Source organism: Ctenopharyngodon idella, chromosome 7, assembly GCF_019924925.1.
Source record: "Ctenopharyngodon idella isolate HZGC_01 chromosome 7, HZGC01, whole genome shotgun sequence".
Lineage (NCBI taxonomy): Eukaryota > Metazoa > Chordata > Actinopteri > Cypriniformes > Xenocyprididae > Ctenopharyngodon > Ctenopharyngodon idella.
Window position 1 is genome coordinate 29,254,329 of NC_067226.1, and position 26,856 is coordinate 29,281,184.

Genomic DNA, 26,856 nt, shown 5'->3' on the forward strand with positions numbered 1-26,856 from the left:
TTTTACAGTTAAATATTTACCCAATTAGTACCAGTCAAATGAATTTTATATTCAATGTAATCTCTTAGTTAATATGAGGTCATAAAGCTGCATGCATAATAATATATTAATAATGTGCTGTTCAAAATAGTTTTACTTATATGTGGCTATATACTATAGACATATAAATATGGCTATAGTATTTTGCAGTACGGGGCAATGCAGCGGCATGATGTCAACAGACATTATTATAGATATTTTAAGACCCCAACTCCAAAAATGTCCTTACAATAACTAATAAATTACAATGAACTGAAAATCAGAGACACACACTGTTAAATATATAATTGAGTACAGATTTTATTTTTAAAAGTTTATTGAAAACTCACAAAAATAAATCAACAGTGGAAAAAAGATCCTGTAAAACCTCCTGCTTGGCATTAAAAAAAGAACAGTTACACCTCCACCTTTTCAATTATAGCTTTCTTTTGTTAAAAATGTTGTGGTTCTGTACACCAGCTATATCAGATTCGATCTGTTCCCAGTTCTTTTGTTCCTGATTGTATTGAATAGAGGTTTTGAAAAACAGAACTAAAGTAATATGAATATGAAATTAAAAATCAGCTTGTTAAAATATCCTTTGGTTTGTCCCATAAAACAGCTGCATGTTTGCATAAAAAAAATCAGTCCAAACAAAAATACTTTCTGTAAAGCTGGGCTCAATCTACAGCATCAGCTCATGCATTTCTAATACAGCATTCTTTATGTGTACAACATTCAGATATGACATTCACTGAAAAATATGTAGTTCACGATCATAAAATATTGATTAAAATCAGCTGTGAATGATTGAAATTGGCAATGATTCATTTGGCATAAAAAGTGTAAACGAGTTTTATATGGCAATCCAGGGGAGGAAATACATGCAGCTCCATCCCAAAATGACTAAAAACATACTGTAAATGGTTTCTCTGAACATCTTGATAGAGTTTTCGCTTGGCTTCAGAAATACTCACAATTGGCACAGTATTTTTCATGTTCTGATTGAGGATAATGTAAACAGGGCTTCATTACTAAGGCTGTTTGTCCATTAGAAATTCATTAAAGATGTGTAGAAATGAAGGCACTCTTTAGAGGACAGGAGAAGACAGTCTCAGTGCAGACAAACAGTCTCCATTTCAGGCAAACATGGTCAGAGAGATCCACTGCAAGAGAGAAAGAGAGATGAGATCGCATTAGAGCAAACAGATCGTTTATGGAAGAACACAAATGCTTGTTTCCTTCAAATGTCATTAAAGCAGACACGTTATTGAACCCAGTAAAGCAGATAGTGTGTGAGAAATGGTCACGGAAGTGAAGTGAAACCTCAAAGAATGTGAGCGACACGACTCCATCTGCGTCTGTGTCCAACGTGTTGAAGGTCTCTGCAAAACACAGAAGTCTGAGTCAGATTGTCCTCACAGCTTTATGCACAGCTCATGTCATGACATTACTACTGTAATCTTATTAGACAAAGATTCTGTTGTTTAGATATGTTCATGTAATGATTTGTTGTTATGCAACACTCATAATATAAACAGCAGAATACTTAATTAGATGAATTCTCTACATACTATTAGTCTCTTCTCTTCTACTAGTCTCTATTTTCTACATATAATCTATATTATTGAATAACAAATTTAATATTTAATACGAAAAATGTCCTAAATTCATCAGCATGACATGGCGACTCACTGAACATGGTCTCCAGTCGCACTAAACAGGTGACAAAGTTGTCGAAATCTACAGAGAGGTCTTCCTCTGTGTACCGCAGGATGATCAGCTGGAATAAATGGTTGTTCAACTTAAAACCTGGATAAAGAGAGAAACAGAGAGTCAGGACGAAAAAATGAGTGCAGAATAGAAAAACAGCAGTTAAAGTTAGTGTACCTGCTGCTTCCAGGGCTTTCCTCATCTCATAAGAGCTCATAGTGCCTGATTTATCCACGTCATGGTCTCTGAAGATTTGCTATAAACATATTACAGGAAATAAAGGTGGAAGTAAGTTGAGCATAACTGGAATTTGAAGTCTTCCTGTGATATGACTTGACATACGGCTGGACTAGAGTTAGAAATGTGTTTGTTTGATACGCTTTTTCACTCAGAAGTATATCACGATACAGAAGTAAAATTGGTCGCAACTTCCATTTCATTCTGACTTTAATATACTACATATTCTTTATTTTTTCCCTGAAGTTCACTTATCAAGTGGCACCAAACACATTTGAAATTTAGTTGTATACAATCATTATCGGATGAGGATATCATCTGAACCGACACTAGTGTAAAATGACACTAACTCTTCAACATTGACACAGTTATTGAACTGAACTGAATCAACATTGAACTGACTTGAGCTGAATAATGACACTAGTCTTCTGTAGAGCCGCCATTAAGCTTTTATTTCGGCACGGAGACCTCTTTGTTGATAACAACAGATTTTTAAATGATTTTCATTATGAATTTGGGAAGATGGTTGGCTCATGTTGCATTCCCAAATGCAAATTAAAACACACAGCACCTGCAGAGTAGCACTGTGAATCAAAACTGAAAATGAACAGTGCTGTGCTTTACTGTGAAACATGCAATCCGTGCATTAAATAAATGTATTAGAAAATGTAACATTTTTTGCAGTTTATTTAGTAACTGTTCAAGCCCATTTCACAATTTCAATCATCATACAGGTGACCAGTGACCATTTTTTCTCATATTTACACAATTCATGTGGGTCATACTTTTCAGGTTGGAAAGATACGGAAATCCATATAATCACATCCCTAAGTATAGTGCCATTTTACACACATAAGCTCCTTTCACACAGCCCGTTGATCCTAGAAAACTGCCAGAGTGCCTTCTGTGTGAATGCAAACATGCTGATTCAGGGGTCGATCCTGGGATGGGGACCTAGTAACATTAGTGGTGTTGTGCCGAATTCTGACCCCTACCAAAGTATTACCCCCCTAGTATTGGTAGGTTTAGGACTAGGTGTGGGGGAGGGGTTAGGATTGGCTTGGGGTTAGGATTAAGGCAATCAGGTAGTGACTTCAACGAGGGAGATAATAATTTGGCAGGGAATCGAAATTCGGCACAACCCCGGGATCAGTCCCGGAATGCGCCCTGTGTGAACAAAAGGCAGGACCAATGGCGTAAGGGGTGCGTCGTAATAATGACGCTGAAGCTGAGATCATTCAGCAGCTTAGTGGAACGGTATGCGATGCGCTAGTTTATGATTGAATCAGAAAAAATGTGTGATTTCTTGAGAGAGAAATCGTAGATCATAAGCAAACTTAAGACACTGCAGAGACATTACACCTCACATTCTGATGTCACGTGTCTTTACGGGATCTTTACAGGATGTGTGAATGCACCCATATTCCGGAAAATCACTTGCAGTGTGAATGAACCAAAATCAAACAATCCTGGGACACATTATCCGTGTATTTTCTGGAATCTCTGTGTGAAAGGGCTATATTGATGTGTAAATGTGTCTCATAAGAGTGTTCACTAAAGACTATCTTTGAAAAGCATGAATATAATATAAGATCATCTCACCAGGTAGCGTTTAATCTTTTCCCACAACACGTGGAACTCTGTGAGTCCGAGCTTCCCGCTGCCGTCCGTCTAAAGCACGTCAAGGACAATAAAAGTGAGACGAGCAGAAATACAGTAAGAACTGTAAGAGACAGAAAGGCCTATTCACACTGAGAGCAAATGTCTGCGCAAACAAGACTTGACATCAAAACACTGCACGGGCAAAATGTATCAAAGCAAACGAAATGAAAAACCATCAACTTTACATTAAACTAAGTGGCGTCTGCATTATCAGCCTGAATACTTTTTACATTAAAGCAGAAACTGTGGAAAGGATACATCCATGAGGTTGATCATACTGCGACAGGATTCCTTACCGAAGCCGTCTGTCTTTAAATCTTTATCTGTGAATAAAGACCAACACAGACGAGTGTTCAGAACTCATCACTTTTTTTAATCATTGTGTTTACAAGTGCAGAAAAGCAAAGCTACTGTGTCATCTGTGCTTATGAAGATCTCACGTTTGCCGATGATTCTGTTCAGGATGGTCTGCAGCTCCGTCACACTGATTTCCATGTCCTAGAAAACACAATCGCACACAAATGATTTCTGTAGCGATGCATCATAATACTTAACGTCTGCATACAACAGTTGTTGATGTGTCTCTCACCGGTCCAGCCAGCTGTCTGAAGAGACTCTTAAAGCTGGCATCAATCTGACTCTCATCCAGATGTTGCTAGAAAGAAAGAGAGAATACTGAACCCTGGTTTCACAGACAAGGCTTAAGCTAGTCCTAGACAAAAATGCTTGTTTGAGCTGTTTGTATCTTAAAATATGTCAGAGCCATTGTTTTGTCTCAAGATGCACACCAGTAATGTTTTTTTCTAGGGTACGTTTAAAAAAGATACTTAAATGCCCTAATTGTACTAAGGCCTAATCCTGGCTTAGGCTAAGCACTGTCTGTGAAACCGGGCCCGTGTCTGTAATAAATGACTGCATGATAAAATAACAGCTTGTTCTCCGTACTTCAGCACCACTAACTATTAAACACTACTAAACTTAGTTTAAAAAAAACCCTTCCACTAGAAGATCTAGTCCTTATATATATATAATGAATTTACTTATCAAAATAAACTTTTAATACATTTGTCTTTTATATTTTGTATATTCTATAGCAGCAAAAATACACTAAAGCTAAAACTAAATTATATTGTGAATATAGCTGGATGTCATGCCTAACTACAGCCTTTAGCCAAGACTATATTGACAACACAATTGTAATTATCTTATTTATTAAATACAGAAAAGTGTCTCAATCTGATCATCTCACCTCCTCAGGAATATTAGCTGTGACTTTATCATCCATTTCTCTGAAGGGCACAAAGACAAAATACAATATTAGCCCGTGAATAATCTTTTCCTTCACTTGATTAAACAAATATGTCATCAAAGTTCAGTGTTTCAGCATTAAACAAGCACTATAGTGGTATAATTTAATTAACAAGGTCCAAAATTAAGCATCAAAAGCAAAGCTTGTTTTAGTGAATCAATAAAATTACAGAAAATCCTTAAAGGAGAATGCTAAACTCCATTAAAAGTTTAGTTACAAAGCCAAACATTTATTTTTGCAATTGCAATTATTCCTGCCTTTTAAGTCCACTAAATCAAAAACATAGCTAATATACAGTATGATGCTTTGATTGACAGCATGAGCTACGCTGTTTGCTGAAACAGTTAAAACAGCTAAATAATGCTAAAATATCTTTTTAAGAAAATTATGTGCATGGTTAGTGAAAAATATTCCCATTATATTTTCAAAATAGCTCTAAATTTAATTTTCTCAATTCACTCACCATTAGCATGTGCAGTATAAAAGTTCTGGACCCCATTAACAAACCTTATTTATAATTCTGACTAAGAGCTGGAACAGATGTTTTCTGCAGTAAAATGACTCATTAGTTCCTGCAGGACTTACACTGAGTTGGCTGGTTTCTCTGAGAAAACTCTGAGCACGAAGTCTGCCTCTTTGTTTGGCTCGAAGGTGGAGGGTATGATGATGTACTCGCCGGCCGGCAGACGGAAGCGTGAGCTCACCTCCCGCGTGTTGATGAAGAGCTCCGAGCGAGCGCTGGATCCGTGAGTGAGGAAGAAATCCCGCTTCAGGTGCACGGCCGACTTACCTACATACTAAGCAGAGAAATAACCAAAAAAGCATAAACTGTGGGTTGTGTCTGTTTTGTTGTTTTAGATCTTTGCTTTGTTTTTGTGTATGCGGACAAAAATTGGGTCATACACCAATCATGATTCATCAATAACTTTCATACTAAAACGTATTCTAAATCTACAAAAAATTTAAAATACTTTAAATTCATTAACATTAGAACAAGGTTAAGAACATATTGACATGCGTATACATGTGTTGTGAATTAGGCAGACATTTTTTGTGATAAGTTCTCCTGTGAGTATAAATATTAATAATCCACACAATTATTAGTGAAACAGACCCAGTGTCCTCAAGCTCCTAAAAATGATCTCATTTACCTTTACAGACAAAATTACTTATCTCTCCATGTTCTATAGTATTTCAAGACCTTCAAAACTCTGAATCACAATCTAAAATTCACAGTCATTCAAAAGGCCATGGGCAGCTGTCATCGTACCTCATTTGGCACCTGCAAAAATAAAAGGTGAAAAAGCGACCAATCAAAAAGAGCCAAAAACATGTGAATACAAACTTCAGACAAGTTAAACAAAAGAGATCTGCTTTCTGACCTCATAAATGGCAAATCCAATGGTCTCCATGTCCTGTCCTTCTTTTCGCTTCTTCCTGCGGTCTTTCTGCATCAGTGCCACCAGGAAGCTGCAATCTGATTGGCCGGGAGAATCTGTATGTTTTAAGGCCACCTTGAACTGAGGGTTGATCCAGAATGTGGCTATGGTTAATGGGAAAAAAAGAGGACAATGAGGATTTCGCCTTTTTGCCTTTTCGCCTTTCGTTTTAATTTTAGCGATTCCGATTCCATATTCCGATTCCAATTCTTATTGATTCCCAGTTTCAATTCCAATATGTTACAAAAAAAAAATGAAGTCAAACATTTAGATATCAAACATATTTATTTTGTCTTTTTGCAAAACATTCTGTTGCAGCTGAATACCAAGAACAAAAATCTGCAGCCTAAAGAACAACTAACTAATAAACTAGACTAATATAAATTTCTAACATTATTAAAGACAAGTATTCAGTCAGTAATACAATAAGAACAAATAAGCAAATCAGCAAATGTAAAATAACAGCATAGTTTTCTTTTTATAAATAAAATATAGATTAATCCTTATTAAAGTTACGAAAGTTATTCAGTCAAGATTTGTGAGTGATTTTCTTTTTCTTTTGTTCTTTGATTAAAGGTACTGTATGTAATTTTGACTGCACTAAAGCACAAAAATACCATAGAGATTTAGGAAACATGCTAAGTTCACATACTTGTTTCTCCAAAAACAATGCTACAGCCAGTTATTCTTCTTTGAAATGTGTGTTCCGTGTCGGAATGTCAGTTTTTGGTTTCATCTGTGTGATCCCACCCGCTGCCAATTTACCCAATAGTATTTCGACACCATTTGGTGGAAAACACTGTATATTGTAGCCACAGAAGCCAGCAAACAAACTGGGTCAGAGATGGCAGATTCTACCCGACCTAAAAAGCCTCAGCATCCATCTAAAAAGCTCCATGTCCAGAGTCGTATTAAAACGCAGATAAATCAACTCATCAACTTACAGTGCAATGCTCGTCGCCTTCCATTGTCAATTGCATTCGTTTCTGTTGCGTGTTCTCAAGCTGGCAACCAGCGTGAGCATATAGTCTGAGGAGGAGGGGGCGGGAGAAACAAAAACCTTTGCCAATATTTTGAGCTGCAGCAGGTTTATTAGGCTGCTGTCACTTTAAGACCTGATGCACGGATCCAATTTACTGTTACACATGCGTTTTCTTTCTCAACTGTTTACGTTCACTTAAGACATATCTGACTGTGTTTGCGAGGATATTTTAACATAATTTTGTGTGTATTTGTCCGTTCAAACGCAAGATGAACCGAAAGGGAACTCAATTCAGTATTCACGCACTATATAAGAGCCTGCTTGGAAAACAGCACACATGTGCCAAATTGAGTTCTCTTGCGCGTCTTTTTGCGCTTGATTGGTTTAAAACCACATTAAAATGCACACACAGGAAACCCGAATCTAAATTTTAATTTTATAACAAGTATCCGATTCCTGACCTTTGTATACGATTCCAGAATTGGAATTGATTTTCGATTCCCAACCCTAACACTGACCCAGTGATGTCCTTCTGCAGACGCTGTACCTGGATAGTTCCTGCAGCCGCCGGCTGTACTGCCTCTCCTCCACTCGCCCTGATAGAGCGACGTGCTCCACTTCTTCACCTGATTCGCCTGGAGAGCATCTGGCGTCAGGTTACAGATCTCCAAGCGGGTGAACTCGCGCAGGAAATCACTGAACGACATCCTGAGAGAGAGATGCAAATGAGAGCCGGTGACCCGGCCTGACTGGTACTGTCAAATCTTAAAAACTAAATCGCTCTCTTCATTTTTCCTCTCAAGTGAGAAGATCCAGACATTTTCACAGGTGCTGAGTCAAATAGGAATGAAAGAATGTGTGCATATGCACAAAATTTAATACATATAAAATGTGAGTGGAATTTGCCAGAGCAAAACTTGTTGGCATGATGCTGGGTGGTTTCTAGGGCATTGCTATATGGTTGCTATGGTGTTCTGAACAGTTTGTAGGACATTTATAGGTCATTTCTAGGGTGTTGTGTGTGGTTTCTAGTCAAGTCAAGTCACTTTTATTTTTATAGCACTTTATACAATAGTGACTGTTTCAAAGCAGCTTCACTGTTGACTCAGTTCCTTTATAGAGATCATCAATTATTAAATTAGTTCAATTCGGCTATAAAGCGGCTCTGCAGAAAATACTGATGTCATCATCCAGCTCAGTTCAGTTTTCATCCAATAGTGTCAGTGCAGTCAAATCAATAATATTGTTGAATATTAAGTAATTAAGTGGTTTCTGGTTTCTAGGGCATTGCTATAAGGTGTTTTGAACAGTTTATTGAGCATTTATAGGTCGTTGCTAGGGTGTTCTGTGTGGTTGCTGTTTCTAGGGCGTTGCTAAGGTGTTTTGAACAATTTATAGGGCATTTATAGGTCGTAGTTAGGGTGTTCTGTGTGGTTGCTGGTTTCTAGGCTGTTACTAAGGTGTTTTGAACAGATTATTGGGCATTTATAGGTCATTGTTAGGGTGTTCTTTGTGGTTGCTGGTTCCTAGAGCATTGCTAAGGAGTTCTGAACAGTTTATAGGGCATTTGTAGGTTGTTGCTAGGGTGTTCTGTGTGGTTGCTGGTTTCTAAGGTGTCGCTAAGGTGTTCAGAACAGTTTTCAGGGCATTTATAGGTCATTGATAGGGTTTTCTGTGGTTGCTAGAGGGTTGCTAAAGTGTTCTGAACATTTATAGAGCATTGATAGTTCTGGTGGTTTCTAGTGTTGCTAAAGTGTTCTGAATGGTTGATAGGACATTTATAGGTCATTGCTAAGGTGTTCTGTGTTGCTGCTTGGTGGTTTCTAGGGTGTTGCTATGTAGTTGTCAAGGTGTTCTTAACAGATCATAGGCATTTATAGGTTCTTACGAGTGGATCTCAACCTTTTTGACTTCAAGCCCAGACTTTTGATTTAAGCTTATTTTAATGCTTGTTTTGTCTTATTTTAAATAATTTCAAGTCATCTTGAGGCAACCTTGGAAGTTTGTTGATGCCCCCTGCTTGGGAAACACTAGGGTGTTCTGTGTGTTTGCTAGGTGGTTTCTAGGTTGTTTCTATGTTGTTGCAAAGAAAATCTAGGGACTTTTTCCTACTAGTATCACTGGAGACTAACTGCTAATCCAAACCTGTCTGATCATGATCCACTCACCAGAACTCTCCGTCATCACTGCGGTTCTGTAATCTGCCCCGGACAGAGCGGTCCACACTCTCCCATTCCCGAGAGCTGAATACACACGTCAGAACAGTCACCAGAACAATAACATCACAGTAGAACTGTGAAGTATCTAACAGTTCGCTTATGTGTTTCTTACTCATCACTCCAGGCTCCCGTCCACTCCACTTCACCCCATGGGTTCCTGATACGCACCAGTTTAGTCATGTTTCCTCTGTAGACCACCTGATCAACACATATTTAATATTTTGATTACGCAGACATTTCTCTATGGAATTACATGCACTGATCAAACTTGCACAATAAGACCAGAAACATCTATTAAACAATAAAAGGAGTCAATTTTGATTTCATGTCACATTTATGCATTTGGTAGATGCTTTTATCCAAAGCGACTTGCATGTTTTTGCAAGTTCATGCATTCCCTGGGAACTTTCTCTCAAATCAAATCAAAATCTTGAATAATCAAAAGACTTAAAAGCGTGACTGGAACCTCAAAGAAATACATTCTGCATCTAAAACCTGCTAGATTGATGTGTATAGTAAGTGTTTTATTGTGTCTTTGTGTTTACATCTCTGGCTCACCTCTTCCACTCCAGTCACTGAGTACGCGTGACCTTTGACTAGCTTCTTAAAGGTCACCGCCTCCATGTCAAATTTACTGGTGATCTTTAGGACAAAAAGAAGAAAATTAATTTGACCCCCCTTACCAATTCAAACATGAGAAAAATACTTACCAGTGTTGTGATCGTTAACTCAAACTACAACTGTTAAAATATTTTTTTTCTTCAAATGAAATTGAATTTGAAGTAAAACATATATACATTTAAACTAAAAACTTAAACTAAAATTGTTGCCTTGGCAAATAACTAAAATTATTACAAGTAATAAAAAGTACTAAAATTACTAAAACTAAAACTGAAATAAAAATAATTTAAAGCTAAACAGAAATATTTTTTAAAAAAATCTAATAAAAATGACAATGCCATCATTAACTAAAACCATTCAAAATAATTTTCAGTAATTGACCTAAAAAATATAAATATTAAATTAAAAACGTACACTTAGAAAACAAAAATTTGCTTGTTCCCTGAAACATGCCAAAACTTTAACAACAAAAATGCATTCAAAGTAAAAAAAAAAAAAAATAAAAAATAGAAATAGTCAATGAGGAATAGAACAAGATTTTCGCACGTCATTCTACACCCTGGGTTAGTAATTAATCATAATTCACAGGTAGTAATTTTTTTTTACATTTAATTTGCTTATAATATTGATTTAACAATCAGGTGATCTGTTAACAGTTTGTCCGTCTGTGAAAATGCAGCCAAATAAATTAACAAAAAGAAAAAAGCCAGCATTTTTCATTGGTGTACAAAAATTTGACTTCAGAATCTGAAACTAAACGCAGTACATTAATGTTTCTGTGACCGCACAAAGCTCATTAATATTTAATTAGGGCTGTTTCTGATTGGTCGTCTGTTGCTAACAACTTGCAATAACATTCTAATGCCTCAGTGTTGCACACGACACACGTTGGCACTGCAGACTTCATAATTCAAGGTTAAAAGCTAACCCATTTCAAACATTAAGCACAGTATGAAAAGAGAGAATCAGCACTCACATCTATAGAGCAGCCCAGCAGCGAGCCTCTCTCGACGGCACGGCCGATGATGCTGAAAAGGTCAGCAGGTGCTTTTTTTAATTCATACATCTCTGTGACCCCACCGGTGAAATCCTCAAACCCCTCGGACGTGCTGCCACCTGACAGAGCCTCATAACAGCCGTTCAGCCTGACAAACAAAGCAATAACTGACCAAGTAAGTACAGTTTAGCTGTATTTGATTCAAATGTACAGTTCGGGATTATCGTACTTGGCGTAGGCCTTCTCCAGCAGAGCACTCCAGAACTCTTCACCCTCCGCTGAGTGCACAAACAACAGCTTCCCATCCTTCACGGGCAACCGGTCGTCAATCACCACGTCCACCCACTCACCAAACTGCCAGAACTACAGAGAGAGAGAGGGAGAGGTTCAGTTTCATATAAACTCTTAAAAACAAGGTTTTACGTAAAGGATAATGTTCATCATATGGAAACTTGCTTTTGCCATGAATAGTAATTGCAACATTTTATTTTAAAATTCTGAACTTTCTCAGAATTCTGAGTTTACATCTATCAATTTTGACTTTTTTCCCCTCAGAATTCTGAGTTTATGTCTCGCAATTCTCAGAATTGTTTTTTTTTTTCTTTCTTTTTTTTTCTCCGTGATGGAAATAAGCTTCCATAACATCCAGCTGGTTGTTACCAAACACTGACAAAGTGATCAGTACCTTGAGGGGGTTTATTTTGCCATAACAACTGGCTGGATTTACATTATCACATAAGTAAATAATTAGACACAAAATATTGATCATATTTTGAACATACTGAATATGTTATTAACTCATTAAAGCTTTCATGAAGAAAATCAGTTTCTAGCAAGCAGTTTTGAGCTTGGACAAATGAAACAAGTTCAAAGACAGACATTTATGGGATAATGTACTTATTACACAGCTTTTCACCACATAAATAATGATAAATATTGACATGAAGAAACCTTTTTAAAATCTTACTTGTTTATTATCTTATAATCCATTACAGTGCACAAAATTATCATTCTAACAACCTACTATTACTATAACCTACTATTAAGTCCTCCGGTTTCACTTTACAGTAAATACAGTCAATAACTGAGGGCATGTTGGAATGAAAGAAGTGAAAATGAGTCTGTGGTGAGGGATAAGAGAGACATGAAAGAAGCACCTGCCTCAAATACCCAGATGAGTGTCATTACAGCATTGATATTAATGAGTTATTACCGGGAGAACAACTGCCCTCAGAATGTCATGACTGACCAATCAGAATCAAGCATTTCAGAGAGCCGTGTAATAATGGCATTAATGGTTCCTTGATGAACCTTTATTATCCACGGAACCTTTTCATTCCACAAAAGGTTCTTTATAATGGAAAAAGATTCTTTATATTTTTAAACTGTTCTTCACACTAAGAAAAAAAAAATGGTTCTTTTAAAGAATTAACTGGTCACTGAAAGGTTCTTTGGGAACCAAAAATGGCATTGGCATTGGCAAAACCCCCTCATGGAACTTTAATTTTTAAGAGTGATCATCCAGCAGGTGGCACACACGCACACACACACACACACACACACACACACACACACACAGCCTGCATTTGTGTTTTCTGCTAGTTCTCTCTGTCTCATCTGGGCTTATTTTAGATTAAATTAGAAGCAGAAGTGCACAGAGTGTCGAAGCTAATTAAAAACAAAAAAATAATGCCATTTAGATGACAATTAAGCACATTTTTATATAAAACCATCAAATTGATACTAAAATAAATAGAAAAATGCATAATATATTATATATATATATATATATATATATAAAATAAAATATATAAAATATTTTAGATATAATGCATAATAGATAATAGCTTTAGATAAAAACTTAGTAGTTTTTTTTTCCTTTTTTTGCAGTGAAAAATTATTCAGAGATGTTCTTGACAGGCTGTGAGTTTTAATCTTGCCTCTGCATTATATAAATCAAATATCGTGAAAAGAAATTCCTCAGAGATGTGCAATTATGTCTCTCAAATCCATCTTAAGCTTCATTTGAATGGCTCTTTACAGGAACGTACATACAGTATAGGATGAGGGTGTGTTGGTGTGTGTGTGTGTTTCTGATGGATAATGTGGATAGACACAAATACAATCTTTTCCTGATGCAGCAGTAAATGATGCTGGAATACATATTCATGAATAATTAATAAGGGTTCACTAAAGTTAATGCTGGAGTTACATCATCTCCTATACTGAAAAAACCTTGCTGTAGGAACAACTTTTCCCTCAGAATTTGCTAGTAAATTTCACAAAGAATTACAAATAAAGGGCAAGTAAGACATTGATTGAATTAAAATGAAAGGTACAGTGGTTCTCTAATGGTTAAAGGGTTAGTTCACCCAAAAATGAAAATTCTGTCATTAATTACTCACCCTCATGTCATAACAGAATAATACAATAAAAGCCTAAATTCAGTCTGTTCATCATATCAAGTGATCGAGTCTCTTCAGAAAATTTGTAAAACTAATCCATATGAATTGAGCGGTTTAGTCCAATCTCTTTATGAACTTTTTGAGACGTCAAAGTTTCAGTTGTGTAGGCTGTCTATGGAGGGACAGAAAGCTCTCAGGATTTCATCAAAAAGATTTTCATTTGTGTTCCAAAGATGAACGACGGTTTGAAATGACATGAGGGTGAGTAATTAATGACAGAATTTTCATTTCTGGGTAAACTAACCCTTTAATAAACTAAACTGTATGCGTCTTGCAGGAGAACACTGTAGCTGGAGCTACTTTTCTCTGTTTATGGCTATAAAGAGTCACAAAGGTACTGGGATACTCCACAGCAGTGGTCGTCCAGCTCGGTCTAAAATAGTCCGAATATAAACACTTATTATAGGTGTACCATAGTGATTAAGGATAAGACAAAAACATGGTTTGGAAGATGGATTCATGATGTACATTATATGCATTTTGTACATTTTGAACTTGAAGTTGCATAGTGTACCTTAAAAAAAAAAAAAAAAAAAAAGATTTCAGTTAAACATGAAATGTTGAAGTCATAATTACATTATGATGTGCATACAAACCAATTTTTTGTTCAGAACGTTTCATATTTCTTTCTTTCTTTCTTTATGACTTCCTGATGAACCCAGGAAGCTTTTTAGCACTAAAGCAACAAAACAAACAGCAAAGGATGTGCGTTATCTGCGTAGTTGATGTTTTATCTCTGTATTTCATCAATTTTGTGCAGCCACCTTTTCCAGTGATCTGTGGATGCCATTTCTAAAAACATCATACAAAGACTGGCAATAAATTATAAATTAGGTATTGTAGAATACTATCTGTATATTAATGGATAAGTTGAGTGTAAGTTATCATAATCTACTAATGCCATTATTAAGTGACTGAAGTGACTGCAGAGAAGAGAGACAGCTGTATTTGTGAGATATGCGGTTTGTTTGTGTGTGTGTGTATATGTGTGTGTGTGTGTGTGTGTGTGTGTGTGTGTGTGTGTGTGTGTGTGTGTGGTGAGACGCATTAGTGAACACATTTGGATCCTAAACCAGCCCTGTGTTTTTGTTCTCACACTCATTCATGCATGATGAACATGTGCGACTGTATATGTGTGTGCAGTATTTGATGATATATTTAGCAGTTCAGGATCAGGAGTATTAAATCTGACTGCACTGAGTTTTTGTACTGTTCTGCACAGAAGTACATGCTCCCCCAAAATATATATATTTTTTTTTTTACACATGTACCACAGTAGCAATATGATATTCATTGCAATACCATGTAAATTGATGCATGAATATGGTAATCATTTAGTGCCATGTTGCTGCCCAGTTTTGGATTGTGTTGTCATTTGCTGCATTGCATTATGCTGTCTGTACAAATTGTGAAAGGATTCTTGGCTTGCTATGTCACCTCATTACCCATAATGCCACGTCACTGAGGTTATTTGAAGAGTGTAGTAACCTGCCCTCCCCCTCATCTCACTGAGACAGAAACACACACATCTGCACAATAACTCCCTATTGAGACACACACACACACTGAAATGTGATCACACCTATTGCTATTGTGAATGTACTAGCTATAACGCACAAGAGGAACATATTAACCATGTTGCTTTAGGCATACAATATTTCTAAGCAGCACTTCACAATTTTATAATACTCATACACCACTGCTCATGCTAGTCTGTTTACAGAGCAAAGTTCATGAATGCTTTATGGCTACATTCACTCTTAAACATAAAGGTTCCTAAGCAATGCCATAGAAGAGTGTTCCTCAAATGGTGGGTCGCAAGGCCGTTTTGAGTGGGCCGTGTTTTTTACTGAATTTAGGTCAAATTTCTAAAAAATTGGGTCACCTAATGATGATGGGAAAATGTGGTCCGATGGTCAATCCAGTTGATCCACTGCCATAGAAGGACCATTTTTATTTCTTAGTGTGAAGGAAATTTTAATAAACTAAAGAATATTTTTCCACTATAAACAGGATTGGGGAATAACGGAATACATACAACAGCATTACATCATCAGGATACAAATATCTGGTAACTGTAATTCATTACAGTTACGTCGAAAAACAAAGTAATCAGATTTCAGTTACATTTTGTAAAAAAAAAAAAAAAAAAAAAAAAAAGGAATACTAACAGGATTACAATGGTTTCACTTAAAACTAAATAAATTAGTATTTTAACATAATAACACTAAAAAAACGAGGATTGTCAGTAACGGTGTTCTGCCTTACATTTTTCAAATCGGAGTCGGACACTGATGGAGAGACTCAGGAAGAAGTTACAAATTTTAGAATGAAACTGGACGTTTCTGAATGGTTAGTGGACACATTTATGTAGTTGCTGTGGAGTTGAGCCACCTACTGGTGCATGTGCAATCATTCTCCTAAATATTGCTTTTAACTTGACTTTATTTACATATGTGACCTTGAAGGAATCCAAAAGTAATCAGATTACATTACTGAATACTTTTTATGAAGTAATTTGTAACTAACAGAATACATTTTTAAAGTAGCCCTCCCAACTCTGACTATAAAGAACCTTTTGTGCATTGGAAAAATTCCATGGATGATAAAGGTACTTCATGGAACCACAGATGCCAATAAAAAACCTTTATTTTTTAGTGTGACATACCTGGAAGTGGAAGATTCCAGCGTAACCGCCGTCAAAGTTCTGCCCGTGCGGCACCACGCGGTGCAGGAGGTTATCGTTTAGAGTCAGAGACGCGATGGCCGCCAACAACCAACAGTCACCTGAGAAAAACAACACGACAAATGGACAGATGAGCTTCAGTGCAGACAAGAGACAAGATGTACACATTTTAAAATAAGGTTCCACAGTTTAAAGACCCCCTCTGGTCTTTAAAGTTTTTAATGTTGTTTACATGTCTGTGTGTGGTGTTTTTAATATGCTTTAAGACAAACCATGTGCAAATTCATCAGTCAACAACATTGTGTTAAATATTTTCTCCTTAAAACTGCAGTGAACCACAGTCTCACAAACACGTTTGAAACCACTTGTTTCCTACAGTCACAAACAAACCATAACCAATTCTGTAACGTATTGCTTGGGTTTTTTTCTCCACTTACTATCTATGATGTTCAAAGCATTTCTAAGGATGCTAATTTTTAGAAGGCTGACTCTGGGATGGCAAACGGGAACATGGTTGACATTAGCAACACATTATTAGCTGTTTGATAATGTAGTCAAGCTAAAAGCTAATCATATCAATTACTGTTATGTGTCTGACGTTGTAGAGAGTGATTGTGTAGCATTTACTACCGAGTGGATCAGGTAGTCCGAGCTGATGTGATTGAATGGAGGCGGGGACTAATTTGCAAATTCAATGTTACTAAAGTTAACAAATGGAACCTTATTGTAAAGCGTTACCAAAATATTCAATATATCTGAGGTAAAACTGTACAAATTTGTCATTGAAAACACATATTCTGAATATCAATTTCTATATTGTTTTGGCCCATGATGAGACATTTAGTTTTGTTGTAAGTTAAACACAGCTGAATAAATATGTGTCTAACTAACTATGAGTCCACCATAAAAGGTCTTTGGTGTAATAAAACGCCTGTCTAAGCATTCCTCTCTGTATTTATTTCTTTTTACATCTACATGCCTCAGTTTCTAGGATACTTCAAACATGATAATTATTGCCCCAAACAACAGGCCTGCTGTTGGAAGATGAACCGACATTACAAACCAGAGAATGTGTAAATAACTTAAAATGTCCATCAGGCTCCAGGAAATCTGATACAAAAGAGGGAGAGTGATTTTGTTTCTATGTTTATTAAAGCTTTTAAAAGCGCAAGACTAACAACAGCAGTCACTGTGCTGCCCAAACATTCTGACCAATCACAGCTCTTCCTCCTGGTGTTGCATGTTTAAACATGGCATCCATTTATGATGTGGCCATAATGCATTATCTGCTCGGCTGCGAGACAGCAGCTCTTTATTTAATGACCGCAGGGGTCAGAGCTTTAATTATGCACGAGGCTCTGTGTTTGGAGTAAACACTACAGTACTTTACTATAGTTTTCTACTCAATGTGCCTTTCTCTATAAAATATATCATGCGTCTTCCTAAAGGTGCCAATGTTTATTTGAATGTTTAGTTTTACTGCCCTGTTTATTATCCTAGATAATTGTAGATTAGTACATTTAAATATATTTACCCCAATTTCTAGTTAGTATTTTATTCTGATTATTTAAATAATTACACACACTATCATTCAAATATGTTTTTCATTCAAATAAAATTTGGTGTAAACAGCTGGTTGAGGTTATAGTGTGGTAAAATTAGGGTTGCTTGAGGTAAAGTCCTCGTTTGTAATGCCGATGAAGACAGAATTACCCAGAGCTCCCTGACAGATGTCAGTACGAGTCGCTCCATCCACGATGAACTGGGGACGCATGCAAATCTCCTGAGGACACACAACCATATGTAAATTAGATCTGCATTTACACAAGGAAATGAAGCACAGTCTTACACACACACACACACACACACACACACACTCACACACGTCTGGTTTACTATCTTCGTATGGACTCTCCATAGACATAATGGTTTTTATACTGTACAAACTGTAAATTCGATCCCCTTACACTAACCCTACCCATCACAGAAAACTTTCTGCATTTTTACAATTTCCCAAAAAAAAAAAAAAAAAAAAAATCATTCTGTATGATTTATAAGCTTGTTTCCTTATAGGGACCTCAATTTAAGTCCCCATGGTGACATGAGTCCTCATGAGCCTGTGTGCATTCAGGTTGAAAACCCCACTGGGATAGAAAAACATACATATACACACACACACACACACACACACACATGGCATTTATACAGAATGAATGAATGAACGGATGAATGACTGCTCAAACGCTGAATTTACTGTTTAAATACAATGTGCAGTTTCTGTGACTGTCCAAAGCAGGCAAGTGTGAAACGTCCTTTTGTAAGCTGTGGGTGGCAAGCACATGCAGCAACGTGTGAAAACTCGTTTCAAATTCAAACTCATGTTTGGTTCATAAAGGCATGAAGGCGAAACGAATGTATAATGAGTTGCCATTTTTCCTGACAAATCGTTTCAGCTCTTGAGCTGCCCATAACAACCAAGAGATGAGGTTATATATAGCCATGCATTAATGTACTGAGTGGAAGGCCATGAAATCCTGCGGGATGTCAACTGTAGCGGTGACCTGTCACATGCAGAAGTGTTTAAAAATTTGTAGAGTGTAAAAAGCAGAGAGTTCGGAGAGTGTAAAAAGCAGAGAGAGAGACTGACTGGTTAGATGAGGTAATGCAGCATGGGATGTCAGAGGTGAAGTGTGTTTAAAATAATGCAGCTAGAAGAGAACGAGCCGAACTGGTAGCAGTGATGGAGTGTATAAAGGAAGTAATGTGCTAAACAAATACAAGACCAACTTATTTGACCCTTAAGACCCTTGCGTTCAGCTCACCTTCGGTCTCTTCCATCGCAACCCCTGCGTCTTGGAGGATCGTGGACCCAACTCGTTGAAGCCCAGAGAAGAACTGCTGGCTGGGAACAAAGGGTCTTCAAACAGGGTCCTGGTGTGTTGGCATTGAGTCCTCAGTGATTCGTAATCTTGTCCCAGGAACTTCAAGGCATTGTGGTTCTGACCCAAACCTGCATCCCGGTCCCACTGACTCCGGAGCTTTGCAGCCATTCCGGTGGCGTAAATGGGCTCCATGTTTTGGCCCACTTTACTTTGACTGGCACTAAAGCACTAACAGATGACGTTACCACAGAGAGCCAATGAGAACAGAGGAAGGAGAAGAGATGAGCCAATCACAACCCAGGAAACGAAGAGTGGAATGAATATATTAACTTTAAATGAATGGGGCAGATGATTTTGGATGACATTTAATCAGAGCACACAATGAATTCTGGTCCAAGATACTGGTTTAGAAGTCCTGGAAAAAAAGAAGACAGGAATATTACCACTAATGCAACAAAATAAAGAGAAAAGGTTGTGCTTTAGCTATATATATTTGATGCACTTATGTATATTATTATTCTTGTGAACTCAGAGAACGATAGGAAATGTAGTTTTTCTATTTTCCAATAAACCAGCTAAATGAGTCTAATAAACTAAATAATACAGCCAGCATTCACAATTATATCACGATCAATATCCATTCATTTCCACCATGTTCCCAACTTCGAAAGTAGGAAATTAACACCTGAATTAGGTACCGGGTCAATATGACCCATTCTGATGATTTTTGAAGTGTCAGATATGAGTTAATCTATGATGCTTTTCTTGACATTTTGTAACTTATGAACATGCGCATGTGCAATATGCATACCCGCTTATTTTATGGTTAAAGGGTTAGTTCACGAAAAAATGAAAATTCTGTCATTAATTACTCACCCTCATGTCGTTCCACACCCATAAGACCTTCGTTCATCTTCAGAACACAAATTAAGATATTTTTGATGAAATCCGATGGCTCAGTGAGGCCTGCATTGCCAGCAAGACAGTTAACACTTCCAATGCCCAGAAAGCTACTAAAGATGCATTTAAAACACTTCATGTGAGTACAGTGGTTCAACCTTAATGTTATGAAGCGACGAGAATACTTTTTGTCCTCCAAAAAAACAAAATAATGACGTTATTCAACAATATCTAGCGATTTCAAAACACTGCTTCATGAAGCTTCGAAGCTTTACAAATCTTTTGTTTCGAATCAGTGGTTCGGAGCGTATATCAAACTGCCAAAGTCACGTCCCCCAGTGGTGAACCACTGAAATTTCGAAACACTTATGACGTAACAAAGCCTCGTTTACTGAAATCACATGACTTTGGCAGTTTAATACGTGCTCTGAACCACTGATTCGAAACAAAAGATTCGTAAAGCTTCGAAGCTTCATGAAGCAGTACTTTGAAATCGCCCATCACTAGATATTGTTGAATAAAGTCGTTATTTTGTTTTTTTGGAGCACAAAAAGTATTCTCGTCGCTTCATAATATTGAGGTTGAACCATTGTAGTCACATGAACTGTTTTAAATGTGTCTTTAGTAGCTTTCTGGGCACTGAAAGTGTTAACTGTCTTGCTGGCAATGCAGGCCTCACTGAGCCTTCGGATTTTATCAAAAATATCTTAATTTGTGTTCTGAAGATGAACGAAGGTCTTATGGGTGTGGAACGACATGAGGGTGAGTAATTAATGACAGAAATTTCATTTTTTGGGTGAACTAACCCTTTAAAGGCAGCTGCACAGACACAAGATAAAATAATTTTTTGATCTACTTTGCTATATCAGTTTTTTCAACTTTCAACTACATTTACAGTTATGCATTTGGCAGACGCTTTTATGTGAAGAAACTCACACTGCATTGAAGTCGTACATTTGTAACAGGTCATACATGTTCAGTTCGCTGGTAATCAAACCCATGATCTTGGTGTTGCCCAACTGTTTGAGTTTCAGGAAAGTGCTTTACCACACTTCTATTTAAAGGTTTTAAAAATGTAAAAAAAAAAAAAAACATAATACTGTTACCATACAGTTTGTGAAAAAAAAAATATTAGACAGTTGTTAAAAACAGTATTAAAAAAGTTTGTTGTAACGTGCGAGAAGTATGAATATTAAAGTGTAATTAAACTGTTAATTAAACTAAAATTAAACTGTTTTACCTGATTTTTTACCTGTTTGTTTATTAAAAAAATAATAATTGGATTCAGTTCTTTAATTGGATTCAGTTCACCAAATATCAATTATTTGGTGAACTGAAACCAATTCGGATCAATTTAACCCCCGCTATAACGACTGTACCCAGATTTTGAACCTAAGAAAGTTTCCCACAGGAAACTTTGACTATATGGTGCTTAAATATGATCATTCTGACATGCCTCTGAATGCAGAATAAACAAGCATTCAATTCAAACAAAGCCTGAGATCTGCTGTCACAACCTGCTATAAGCATGAACTCAGGGGGATTGTGCCTAACATTAATCCAAGTCAGCTAAATAGCATATAAAATGGGTAATGCAGCCAAACATCCTTACGTTCACATAGCTGCCTACATGTTCGGCTTTAACAGAATAGTGACTCACTGGCATAAACATACTTGACAGTTGGGAATGCAGAAAGAAAAAGGACTGTTAATCCTATATACAGAAAACATGTGAGTCAACAAACTGTCCTATATCTGCTCCACACACTGAACACAACATGATTATGTTCTCCACAATGAATTGAGATGTTTCAAAGAACATCTTGAGCTTCAATGGAAGCAAAAACATCTGAAAGTCTGTTTAAAAGAGTTAAAGTAAGTGTGCATGCAATACAGTAAACGAACACCCTCCCATGAGCTCCTCCTCCTCAAACATTCTGCTGCTCTCTGTTCTGATTCACTTTATCCTTGTTTGGTAAACCGTAAACAAATATTAGACCAGTCTTTGACCTGCGTTCGGGTTTAGGGCTGAAGCATTTAATGTTTAATGTTATTGTTTTTATTTAAATGCTGTCGACCCATCCTACTTGTGTCATTTGTTGTAGATTATTTTAGTAGTATAATGGGGACTGCAGATGTGAACACACTAACATGAACGCTCCTGCCAGTGTGTTCACAATCGCAGTTCCCATTAATCTCAGTGAATGATGAACTCAATAAACTCATTCAAACAAATGAAAGAAAGTAGAGCAGAGGATGGGTGTGGTGCGTGAGATCCATGGAAGTTTAAAGACGAGCTGCCAAGAGTGTATTAAACTGCAGGCGTGTGTGTGTGGATGTTTGCCAGGAGTACAATGCAGAATTCTGAACAGTGACTTCGCATAAACACACTTGAGCTAAAAGATGGGAAACCTTCTTAAATGTTGCCTCAGATCTTCAGCAAAGTCTGTAAAGTGAGTTACTTTATTTTCACTCCTTTCTTCCTTTGTTTTGTGAACACCAGTTCTTACTATTTGTCTCCTGCTCATCTCATCTCAGACACTCATGGCAAATCTCCAGCCATCTGCCATTAAACACCATTAAACATCCAGCAGACTAAAAAAATGTATATGTATGTATATATGTATATATGTGTATATATATATATATATATATATATATATATATATATATATATATATATTATGTATATGGGTCATTGACGAATAAGGTTTTTAAAAGTGTAAAAAACATAAATGGAGATATAATTAATTTTTAATTAATTATTATTTTAATAAGTTTTATTAAGTGTTACCAATGAGATTATGTAGTTTTTATAATCAATTAACACTGATTTTGTCATTTTTTACAAGATAGACAAAATTTGTCACCAAAAAAGTCATTCGGTTTAACCAAAATTTTGTTTTTTCTGAATGACACTTTTGGTTATACCGAATGACGATATTTTCAAACAATGCTAACAGGCTGATATCTAGCTAGCTAGCAAAAGGACAATCAAACATTTTATATTTAGCATAAGTTGTTAAAATATTACACCATTTTCCATGTTTTATAGCGGTTGTACCGAATGACCTGATGTTTCGGGACATGCGTATGAGCAAGTAAAAACATGAATTTTTCAAATAGTTAAGAGAGAGTTAATTACTTTGCTTCACGACCATGTGGTCCTGTGCAGGTGTCTAAATGATGTCACATCCTGTCACATGATACTGACTGCATGACTTGATCTAATATGGTCCCTTTATATTGGTTACTCCGAATGACATCAATAAAATTCATTTTTCCGGACATTCTTTCTCATAACAAAGCAACTTCTACAATAATATTATTACCATTTTGCACTATGTTGATATATGATGTTATAAAATCATGCCAGAATAAAAAAATATATACATTTATTACATTTTAAGATAATCACAAATGAAATGGCTGTATTGGCCTTTGGACGGTTAAACCGAATGACCTTTTGACACTTCAAAATCTTTAAAATACCTTTATATGCAGCAAAATATAATTAAAACCTTTTGTATTCAATAAAAGAGATCTAGTTATACTACCTTACATACTTTGAATGTCATACCTTATTATTATTATTATTATTATTATTATTATTATTATTTATTTTTTATTATATTATAAAAACAAGTTAAGCAAGTTTATAATTTAAACAACAGATTTTTTTTGTATTACAGTAAGGAAAATTGATTAGGCATTGAAATTAATGTCACAATGTAAAATATATCACAAGTAGTTCATAGAAACTACAGTAGTTTCTTTTCATTTGGGAAATGCAGCACTGGGTATTTACTGACAGTTTTCATGAGCTTCACCCTTACAGTAACCCCATAAATCCACCTTCATGAAATATGTTCGTGTTTTCATCCATTTCTGGTGATGGAGGTGCTCAAGCCTGATTGAGCAGAAGCTCATAAAAATGCTAAAATAAATATTTAATTTCATAGCTATCTGGAAAAGGATGGGTTGATGAGAGATGACAAAAGGAAAAACAAGTAAAGACACATCATGAAACCTCGGGTTTTGAATAGATGCTGTCAACCAATCAAAGAGGCTGAAGACATGCACGGACTGAGGGAAAACATACGGAGAAAATCATTTGAGGAAAAACATGTTCCACAAGACCTGAAACCGATACCAGGACCGCTAGATATATTATACAATGTGTGCAATTTAATACACACACAAGCCAAAAAAATATGACCACTTGTCATATTCCACCTCCACCTGTGGTGAAGTGAAAAATTTTGAAAATTTCCTAACAAGGTCACATGTCATGTTCAGAGTAGATTAGATGATTAGTGAAAAAATCAGTTCTTGAAATCAATGTGTCGAATGCAGAATAAATGGGCAGGAATAAAGATCTGAACGACTTTGACAAGGGACAAACTGTTATGGCCAGAATTTACCAACAGTGGAACGAGCCACAAAACGGCGACAGGGTGTTGGGCGCTCAAAGCTCATTGATGCCTGAGGGCAATGAAGGCCAACAGAAGGTCTACTATGGCACAAGCAATACAAAATTTTAATGATGGTTATGGGAGGAATAACAATAACACTTGTATTCCTTTAAAAAAAATTCTACTTATATTTCCAATTTGCTACTCCTAACTCTTTTATACTCTTGTACTCTTTTATAATGTTAGAAAACAGCAGATGTTTTTCATTTGCTCAGGTCAAAGTAGCCTACAGACAGGATTTTGTCATGTACGTTTTGGGTGTGGCTGCACTGTCACTCAAAGAATTCACACAGACAACACCCTGACAACACTGTCTTCTCACAACTGTGTGTATATACAATGACACCGTTTCCTCCATGGTTTGATTGCTACACGCTACAAAACATCTGCACTCTTCCTAATGTAAATAGTGGCGCTGATTCCAACTTTTAACCTTCCTGATATGATCACATGTCAATAGTGGCGGAACTATGCTACAATACTGACAACACTTCTGTGTGCAGCTCACCTCTCAAGTTACATCCTATTTAAGGCCTGTCTTTATACAAGAACCTATACAGATTAAATTTTAGGATTGGGTCCCTCACACAAGGATGAACATAATTGGGAGTTTGCGGCATCTAAAAGATTGGAACCTCCTGTGAAGTGTAAGTAGCACTTTAAGTTTCTCCAATTACATTATTCAATAACAAAAACAAGCACCTGGTACTACCAAAGAGGCCTGAGAGGGGATTTTAGACAAGAAATAATGGGGCTTTGCTTTCATCACTTCCTGTGCCATTCAAGAAACCCACCCTGACCACAACAGCTGACCATGTATGTGTCATATAAAAGGCTTTTAATAGCCAGGACATGCATGCATTCAGCCTCAAACAATTCAGATGCTATTGTAGAGAAGTGGCATAAATATGATCCACAATTCCATCTGAATGTAAGTTACAGAAAGTATCAACGCTCTGAACGTGACACAACTACACACATTCACAACCATTAAAAATGTTTATTGAACGATTTACCGGTTTATAATGTCAATGCATGCATGCATGCAAACAATATGAGTTTATAATGGTTTCTAGAGGCGATAGAAACTGGGAAATGAACAAGGAAACATTTCCAAAACAAGGAAATGAAGCTCATACACCTTTAGACATTTTAAAGTCTAAAAAATTATGACTATTGGCTGACAAACTATTATTTTATAACACAGCCTTCACGAAAAGCATGTTTGATGTCAACAGCACACGACTAAAACAATAAAAGTGTAACGAAGTGTAACAAAGTGTCAAAGTCTCACTTGCATGGATGGCCAAAAGACGATGCGTTCAGACTTACCTCGTGTCTTGATTTGCAGTACACTTCTGAGTATAAGTAATTATTATATAATCCAGAAGTTTTGGTTATTGTTCGATCCTGCAAACATCTGGAGTTCATGTAGTTTAACGTCTTGCCACTGATTTTGCAGCACAAAACGCCCAGCGGATCCAAGGCGCGTCTGCGCAGTGTGCGATAACGCGACGCATCTCAGAGTAGCGGATGGAGTTGTGACGTAGCATTACGTCGGCCAATCAAAGAGTGCATTTAAGCGTACGGCGCGACGCGACAAAAACTAAAACGCTCCCGTTAAATAAATAGGAGAACAAAACACAAGAAACGTTTATATAAATACAATAAAATGTCTATTTGAACCAAAAAAGCTCAAAATCTCATAGTATAGACTGTAAGATCAGAGTTTTGACACCATTTTTAAGATGTTTGAAATTAATATACCTTTGCATTTCGATATGCTTTTGCATACTGCACGCACAATATCAAAGGCTGGTATTAAATATCAGTAATATTTATTTATTTATTTATTTATTTATTTATGTATGTATGTATGTATGTTAGAAAGACCATCACCTTGAGGCAGAACATGGTAAACGCATCCTAGAATAATATATACAAACATTTGCCCAGACGAGAAACCAAATATATTCTTCTTGATCATTTAAACGCTCATGTTTATTGATATAATTTGTCTATTATAGTTAACTATAACGAAAACCATGCAAATATGTTCGTTACTTTAAATAAAATAAGCGTTAGATGAAATACCATTATATATATATATATATATATATATATATATATATATATATATATATATATATATATATATATATATATATATATATTAAATTGAATTATATATTAAATTTATATATAAACTTAAACGTATTTATTTCAGCGTGGTGCTGCTTGAGAAACTCAA

The 26,856-nt window shown here is 36.3% G+C and overlaps 1 protein-coding gene across 1 annotated transcript; it reads right to left on the reverse strand.

Moving 5' to 3' along the window:
• Positions 1-321: 321 nt before the first annotated feature.
• On the reverse strand, positions 322-26,161 carry capn1 (calpain 1). Its single transcript, XM_051900000.1, has 22 exons — positions 25,938-26,161; positions 19,171-19,645; positions 18,062-18,131; positions 16,331-16,449; positions 11,427-11,560; positions 11,177-11,345; positions 10,138-10,221; positions 9,692-9,777; positions 9,529-9,603; positions 7,908-8,068; positions 6,322-6,482; positions 6,210-6,221; positions 5,525-5,736; positions 4,880-4,919; positions 4,220-4,285; positions 4,071-4,128; positions 3,889-3,953; positions 3,571-3,639; positions 1,909-1,987; positions 1,714-1,830; positions 1,345-1,403; positions 322-1,184 (listed from the first exon to the last, which is right to left on the reverse strand). Exons 2-22 carry the CDS (start codon positions 19,420-19,422, stop codon positions 1,158-1,160), a joined length of 2,115 nt encoding a protein of 704 aa, XP_051755960.1. The 5' UTR covers positions 19,423-19,645; positions 25,938-26,161; the 3' UTR covers positions 322-1,157.
• Between the last annotated feature and the right edge of the window lie 695 nt (positions 26,162-26,856).

What these genes read in the sequence shown, in the direction of transcription:
- capn1 (XM_051900000.1), bottom strand. Translation starts at nt 19,422, where the DNA reads ATGGAGCCCATTTACGCCACCGGAATGGCTGCAAAGCTCCGGAGTCAG. An exon ending in TGCGATGGAAGAGACCGAAG is followed by an intron (nt 18,132 to 19,170) that starts GTGAGCTGAACG and finishes GTGTGTCCTCAG; the next exon opens with GAGATTTGCATGCGTCCCCA. An exon ending in TCAGACAGCTGGCTGGACCG is followed by an intron (nt 4,129 to 4,219) that starts GTGAGAGACACA and finishes TGTGTTTTCTAG; the next exon opens with GACATGGAAATCAGTGTGAC.